Here is an 8,364-nt window from a genome sequence, read left to right as displayed (position 1 = left end):
AAGTTAATAGTTCTCTACTGAAGTATGTGATACCTGAAGCATGTTGTATATGAAGTGTGTTTATAACACAGAAGAAGAATAAATCTTCCAGTTGAATGTGAAGGAAGCTCAACGTGTGTGTCTCGTCTTTCCTATTCCACAGCATCACACGTTGAGGGAAGATCATCTTATACATTACCCTCAGCTATCCAAGGTTGCAGGGTAACGCATCTAAAGCACAGCCGCCCAGTGTTCAGTCTATCCGCTCACCTGTATAAATAATCCCACAGCGGTTCGCTCTGAACCAGCAGCTCCGGCAGGAGAAAGGTTGCTGCAACTCCAGCATTGCTCCCGTAATTTTAAGGATGCTTATTGGTTCCCCAAAAAACAACAAAAACCCGGACATTATCAATGTCAATAAAATCCTCCCAGACCAAACTTGAAAATTGGATGTTATGCTGCACTTAGCTTTTGTCAACAACTCAGGCGCTGAGAGTGCTGCGCAATGCAAATAACGACCCAGCCGGAATATGGTGCGCTAAATAATAAAACATAACTTAACGAAGCTTCGAGGCAGATAAATTTTCCTCGAGGAATTTTAATAATTGAGGTACTCAAATCATTCGAGGAATCGTTTTAGCTCTAATTCTGCCGGGTCAGGCCCTGCACGAAGAGCCACGGCATTGCACTGATCAGACTGTTTTCTTGAACATGACAATGAGTTCATTGTACTCGAATGGCTTCCATTGTCACCAGATCTCAATTCAATAGAGCACCTTTGGGATGTGGTGGAACGGGAGATTTGTATCATGGATGTGCAGCCGACTAATCTTCGTGATGCTATCATGTCAATATGGACCAGACTCTGAGGAATGTTTCCAGTACCTTGTTGAATCTATGCCATGAAGGATTAAGGCAATTCTGAAAGCAAAAGGCAGTCCAACCCTGCACTAGCAAGGTGTACCTAATAAAGTGGCCAGTGAGAGTATCCTGGATCTTGATAGTATCTTATTATTTCTGAGATGCTATCTCATAATAATGAGATAATGTTTTTTTTTTACCACAGTGGCGGAAACAGGCTTCCATAGATTTTAGCACCACCTAGGTTTTGTTATATGAATATGTTATTCACCTTTGACACCAAAATGTCTAACCTGTGATAGTGATCTCATCTCCATTCTTCAAGAATGTTCTAGTTTTTCCTCCTCCAATGTCAATACTCTTTGACCCTCTCCAAGACAGCTCCAGCATGGAACCAAAACTGCCAGGGTTCTGTGGAAATAAAGTAAATTTTCTTTTAGCTAGAGTCATAATTACATGTAAAGAAATATACCTTTGACAACAATGGACTGTGTGATCATGTCAGCTTCTGCACTGTCAATTAAACATGATTTAATGTGACTTAATTTTTACTCTTTTCATTATTAATGCCAAGTACATATTAATAATTTATAATCCAGAAATCTGATCCACCAAAAGAAACCTAACCTACACACAATAATGATATCATTGCATACAGCTAAATAAAACTTTTTTCCTGTCCATTCTCATCTTTAGTTCTCGTATTACCTGTTGAAAATAAATATTTCTGTGTTTTCCTTCTATCTCTTTTAGCTAGTTGCTAAGCTAAACCTAAAGGAAATGACATGTTAGGAAATGCAAATGAGAGCTAGGGTTAGAGGGAATGACACACTAGGGAACGCCCTCTTTAGGGTGTAACTTAGCTAGAGGCTAACAAAGCAGATCACAAACTGTTCTTGGTTGCCATTTTGTCTTGCTAACTCCTAAAGGTGGCATGAGAAATGGACCAGGTGTATTTTGGTATTAATAAATGGAATTCATGAATTCAACTCACTGACTTTTCTTTAACCTTATATATAAAGAACTCAGCATGGAGGACGGATAATTCTCCACTTACCACAGTAATATTTTACATGCATGTTCTTTTTTTGACTCAAAGTCTTGTATTACATAACATTATTTTTAACCACGGAAAACACATAAGTTAAATTCCTTTTAACCATAAAATTATGATTAGCTTTTTTAACCAGTTAAATCATTCTTAAATAATCTTTTAAGGTTTTGTAAAACATGACATGAAATACAATTATCAAGGAGCCTTAGTTTCTCTAGATTCAATATTCTCCCTTAGTTATCCTTTGTATCAGTAAAACGCTTTCTGAGCAAATGGGTTCATTACATATGTACTGTAAACTGTATTCTGATATAAAAAAAGGTACATTTAACATAAATAAAAATTGCATTCAACTGAAAAATGTCATTCCAATTCTAATCCTGCTGAACCTAGCAAGTGATCTATAACTTATGAGTTATTCTAAATTATTTTTCTGAGTCAGGTGTAACACATGGCTGGAGGAAAAGAAGAGAACTGGCTGAAAATCAAATGTAGCTGGGTCTTCCAAGTCACCAGCACATCACAGATAGTCACTTATGGGTCCATGATTCAAAACCAAATACATCTTGAATGAGAAAATGGATGCACTAAAACATAATATCATCTCTAAGGCGGAGACTCTGCTCAGGTATCTTAGAAAATATTAAGAAGAAGCAACAACGGCACATCCCAGAAAAAAAAAGAAGAAATCACTGGCCAGCTTATTCCAGCACCACACAACAGAGGGGGAGGGAATAGAAAATTAACTTTGTAGATACATGTTCTCAGTTTGTGTACACCAGGGATGCCCAAAGTCAGTCCTCGAGGGCTGGCATCCTGCAAGTTTTAGTTCTCTCCTTGGTTTAACGCACCTGGATCGAATGATGGCTCGTTAGAAGTCCTAAGAGGAACATTGACAAGCTGAAAAGGTTGTTACTACCACCAGGGAGAGCACTAAAACATGCAGGATGCCAGCCCTCGAGGACCGACTTTGGACACCCCTGGTGTACACTTTAAAAAAAGTCATTGTATAATTTACAGTAACTTACTGGCAGCAGGGTTACAAGCCAGTTACTGTAATTTTTACGGTAAAGAAATTACAGTAACTTTACAGTAACCTTACAGTATTTTTTTACAGTAGCCTTACTGTAATTCTATTAGTTTTACTGTAATCTTATCGCAGGTATACTGTAATTTTATCACAGGTATACTGTAATTTTATCACAGGTTTACTGTAATTTTTATTACTGTCTTACTGTAATTTGATTAGTGTTACTGTCATTTCTTTAAAATAGCACAGTAATTATATAACATGGTTACTGTGATTTCATCACATTTTTATCATAAAAAATTACAGAAATTATGTAATAGAATTACAAAAAGTTGTCATTTTACAGTAATTCATAAAACGGCATACTTTGCTAGCTTTTAAAAGTATAAATGTAAACTTGCAACTTAATTTACCAAACTCTCAAAAATCTTTTTATTTTTCTAATTAAAAAAAACTAACATTTTAAAATCTCTTTATTTTATTGTCAATTTAAATTTGTCAAACTGAAGCAAAACAAAATATAGTATTTTGCAACAGCAATATTTGCTTGTTACATAGAAATCAAAGTATTGCAACCAAAGTGAAAATACTCTGATCTAAAAACATAACTGATACATTTACCCTCATAGTAATATTACATTGAATACATCCATCCATCCATCCATCCATTTTCTTCCACTTCATCAGGGGTCGAGTCGCGGGGGCAGCTGCTTCAGAAGGGAGGCCCAGACTTCCCTCTCCCCAGCCACTTGTTCCAGCTCCTCCAGGGGAACTCCAAGGTGTTCCCAGGCCAGCTGAGAGACATAGTCCCTCCAGCATGTCCTGGGTCTTCCTCGGGGCCTCCTCCCGGTGGGACGTGCCCGGAACACCTCCCCAAGGAGGCGTCCAGGAGGCATCCTGACCAGATGCCCGAGCATCAACTGGCTCCTCTCGACGTGGAGGAGCAGCGGCTCTACTCTGAGTCCCTCCCGGATGACCGAGCTTCTCACCCCATCTCTTAGTTACAGCCAGTAGATATTTTTGAGCCATTTCTTATGTACGTTTACAGCTCTTTAAAAATGTGTCTGCTATCCGCAAGGGTTTCCCCTCCCTCTCGACTTCCTCTGTTTTGCTTTTGTGAAATGGTCACAGAGAGTCGAAATTTTCTACATGTGGTGGGATGGTGTTCCACCCTCCCCCACTCTGTGCACCAGGTGCAGCTAGAAGCGCACCGTTGATTGGTGGGCAGGGCAGGTGCCTATATAGTTGGGCCGGCCGATGCAAGGTGCGTGTGTCTTTGTTTCTCCCATTGTTGCTACAGTCGACGGCTACATGTTGGCTTGTGTGTTTGATCAGCTCATCTGCGATCGTAAGTGCCCGTTTTGTTATCCGTGGCTGGGATCATGGTTGGTTTGTGGGTGCTACACCTATCGTGCGTTTCTGTGATCGGTTGCTCTGATGGCGTTGCCGGCTGCAGCTGGGGGGTGGGGGGTTGTGGCGTGTGGCTTCCATCTGGTCCTCACCTGCTGACCTGCTTCCTCCCGGGTTAGGCTCTGTTTCCACCCCTGGGCACCTGATTGTGTTTGGAGCTGCAGCGCTTTGGATGCTCTGCTGTCTTGTCTTGCCATTGTTTGTTTGGGCCGCTCTCAACTAAACCTGTTGCTGGTTGGGCAGGCTGTGTGGGCGGGGCATTGCTCCTCTGGCCCCATCAAAGGGCATTTGGATCTGGATGATGACAATGATGTGTTCCATTCTTTGAAGTGTTTCCTTTTACAGTTTGTATATGTTGTGTGTTATTGAAGTTACTAATTTGTTTTCTTTTTGTTTGTTTGTTTGATTTACTAATTTCTTTTGCATTGCATGTTTTATTTCTTTTGGAATAATTGAACTTGTCCATCCTTTATTTGTTCCCTTTTGTTCCAGGAACCGAGTAGTAGGCCTGAAGCCTCGTTTTTACAAAAAGAAATGTTTTAAGGAAATTGTTTAATAAAATATTGTACACTGCTCAGTCTGTGTTGGGTGCATCTTGTAACTTTTAAAAAGATCTCCACCTGCTGGTCACATACAGACAGCCTCTTCTTTGAGCAACGACATTACAATTTCCATCAAGAAGTTAACTTTCATCAGTCTTATTTTTATAGAAGTTATTCAGTAAAGAATTGTATAAATGTACATAATTCTTTATTGCGTCATATAAATGTTTCTCAAAAGCAGAGGTCGCGTGAACGGAATATTTTCCGTATTTGACCGGTTATTTTTTTAAACGATGGGGAAAATTTAAAGCCCGTCGGTCATTTGACAGGTTATAATTAACACCCTTGACTAGTGCACATGGGCAGACATTACAGACTTTACGCAAAGAGTTCATTGCAGATTTTGTCAATTAATCAAAAATCCTTTGTGAACATCATCTCGTGGACACTGAACTTAATGGGTCTTTCTGACCAGGAGCTGACAGCGTGTTGAGTTATTGACCGGACGCCTTGGAGCGCGTCTGGTTCAGAAGTGCATTACAAACCTTTGGTAGAAATGCCGGGTTTAATTTCAGTCTCCATTACATACAAAACAGAGAAAACTAAAGAGAATGCAATGTTGTGTTAATCCATTTATAGTCTAAACTGAGGAGCTGGCAGATTAGGTTGAGGAAATGAATAAAAGTGCAGAAATTAATTGGACCATAACATGAGCAGTCTGCTGCACAACCAATGTGGACGCGGCTCCACCGCTGCAAAGAATTAAACTTAACTCATCCTGCGGTTTTAACAAATGAAGCTGAAGACGTTTCCGTCCTGCGCCCAGAAGGAGAGCGGCGCTCAGAAGCACGGCAGATGTAACATCTGTCCATTTTGGGGAAGTGAAACCATGCAAAAAAGAAAAAATCATCGTAAAAGCACAGGGTACAAAAAAAAGTTAAACTGATCGGTTTGGATCAAACAGATCCAGCTGACCGATGAACTAGTGCAAATTTCTCTGCAGATGCGAACCAGGAGGAATTTTTTGAGGCTGTGAGATAAGACCCCAGCAGGTGAAGTGATGTAATTTAAGTGGAGTCGTTTAATTAAATTTATTATAAGTTATTGGGGCCATAGTTGGTGGTTTTTGTCACTACGGAGAATAAGTTAGATCCGTTCATCTGCTTTATGTGTGATGGGATCTGGATTCACAGTTCAACAAGGTGAATATTAACTAAACCACATAAAAATGCGGTTAAATAGCTTATGTTAATGTGATTATAATTTGACGGGTAAAAATAGTACGACCGATTTTTTTTATTTTTTATTGTGTCAGTCAAAATGATGTTGAACAAAAAAGTCTAGTGTGATCTCTGCTCAAAAGTAACTATGTCTCCTGCAAATACCAAAACCAGATAGTGTTAGAAGATTAGTTAATGCAAAAGCACGGCAACAAACTTACAATTTTTGTCACGGATCTATCTCAATGAGATTAAACTTTGGCACTATGGATGAAGTATGAAGTATGACCTTTCAGAGCTTAGGTTTAAGACTAAGGTATAAATTGAGCCTTGATTAGGTAATGGCTAGAATTAGAGAAAGGTCAGGGTAAGGCTATAGAAATGAATGGAAAAATTAATGGAAGACAATGCAAAGACTGACAGATATACTGTGTGTGTGCATGTGTGTGCAAAACCATTTAATTATTAACAAGGCAGTAAGGTTGCTGACACTTACGGGCCCACTGATGGTACCGGAAGCCAGTAAGTCTCCTGGTCTGACGTTGCAGCCATTACTTGTGTGATGGGTGAGCTGTTGCTTCATTGTCCAGTACATGTACTTTAAACAAAGAGAGATACAAAGAGGGAAAAGGAAATGATTTCATTTGAATTTACTGTAAACTCCGATCCTCTACCCCTGATTTTATTACAGCTGTAACACTCACATCTGTAGTAACACACACAGCTGTGAAAGCCTACAGCTATGAAAGCCTGCTTCATCATGATCATCTCTTCAGACGACATACCTTCACAGTCTTTCTGTAACAAACCTTTATTATTCTGCAACATGTTTAGTAATCTGGAACTGATAACCATTATTTTGAAGCTCTAAAAGTTTCACACTTGAAACACATCTTGATACACTCATCACAAGATGTGTGTGTGTCATAGGGCAGATAATTCTATGAAGTACTGTCTCTTACAGAGATTACTGGGCCCAAACTGACAAGTCTAATGAATAAAGTAAATATCTACAGTGTTAACAAAGGTGTTAACACCCAACATCAAGGCAAAGGCGATAGGCAAAAAACAAGAACAACAACAATTCGAACCAGTTATACATCAGGTCCGTGAAATTATTTGCCAGAAATGCAAAGTTGTTGAACCACCTGATTGATTTGGTCAGAAATAATAGAGAAAGGTTAATCGGATAATCAAATATAATGTAACTGTCTGTGTTTAGAGCCTACTTAAAATGCCACAATGTCCTCTTGAGGCTTTGTTCAGATTCTTACTTTAAAATTTGAACTGCAGATGTTTACAGCCTCAGTCATGTCCTGACCTTAAGGGAGAAAAAGCAGAGAACATTTTAGCATATACACAAGGGTAGGGCATCAAGTCTCAAGAATCATTTGTTAAACTCAAGCACAGGGCTAACATTTCAGTTCTCCCAGAATGATTTAAGTTTGTACATTTTGATTCCAAGTTTCAATTCCCAGTCCAGCAACTGAAGAAGCTGCCAAATTTCAATAAAGAAAAAGCAGCTGTAGTGTGTGCGCAGCCATGGACAGTGTGCAGCAGCAACTGAGTGTATATTCACTTTAATAAATGAATGGACCACTGAGCTGAGTGCAATCCAGATAGTGAGATGAAATTAGCTCTGTGTCCATCTCACAGGTAATGCTCTGATAAAGAATTTTTCTCTTATTGATTCATTTAATGTGCATAAATCTGCGTGTCTGGACCAAGTGGTCTGGTGTGTGTGATATATCAAAATGACAGATGGCCTTATATTTTTCCATCACCATTTAAAGAAACCTTAAAAGGCAGAAAATAACTGGTAAATATTTGGTAAATATGGTTTCATCAACTTTTTTAAAAAAAAACAAAGCTCTCCTGTCAAAGTGTAACCGTGTAAAAAAAAAAAATCATAACAATTCAAGTACATATAAGATATCTATATATTAGTTAGAAGTAGCCCTGTGGAGAAAATTAATAATTAAGTTCATGAAAGGTAAAAAGATCATACAATTAAAATTGAGAATATTTTGTTCAGAAGCAACTGGTTAACTTTGGCTCATTGTTAACTTTTTTTGGACACTGAAAACTCTACTTAAAGGGATCTTTAAATAGAGTTGGAATTGAGAATTGTTAGGAACTGGAATCGTTCAATTGCAATGGTGCTCAACCCTATATGAGAGAACCGTCAGATAATCTTCATGTTCCCGCTAAAGCCTGAATATACCCAATTTGGGGGGGTTGTCTTGGCCCTTTTATTGCAGCCTGTGG

General features: G+C 38.9%; 1 protein-coding gene across 2 annotated transcripts in view; it reads right to left on the bottom strand.

Annotated features, from left to right (window-relative positions):
- Positions 1 to 8,364, bottom strand: part of fah (fumarylacetoacetate hydrolase (fumarylacetoacetase)) — a 138,398-nt gene that overhangs the window by 11,951 nt on the left and 118,083 nt on the right. For both annotated transcript variants that reach the window (XM_016664784.1, XM_007579192.2), the window contains exons 9-11: positions 7,371 to 7,417; positions 6,593 to 6,694; positions 1,134 to 1,251 (exon numbers count right to left, since the gene is read on the bottom strand). In XM_016664784.1, the coding sequence (XP_016520270.1) occupies positions 1,134 to 1,251; positions 6,593 to 6,694; positions 7,371 to 7,417 (267 nt within the window). The remainder of the gene's footprint in view (positions 1 to 1,133; positions 1,252 to 6,592; positions 6,695 to 7,370; positions 7,418 to 8,364) is intronic.

The sequence above is a fragment of the Poecilia formosa genome, unplaced genomic scaffold (genome assembly GCF_000485575.1).
Source record: "Poecilia formosa unplaced genomic scaffold, Poecilia_formosa-5.1.2 Scaffold511, whole genome shotgun sequence".
NCBI classification, from domain to species: Eukaryota; Metazoa; Chordata; class Actinopteri; order Cyprinodontiformes; family Poeciliidae; genus Poecilia; species Poecilia formosa.
This window is presented reverse-complemented; position numbering and strand designations above follow the sequence as displayed.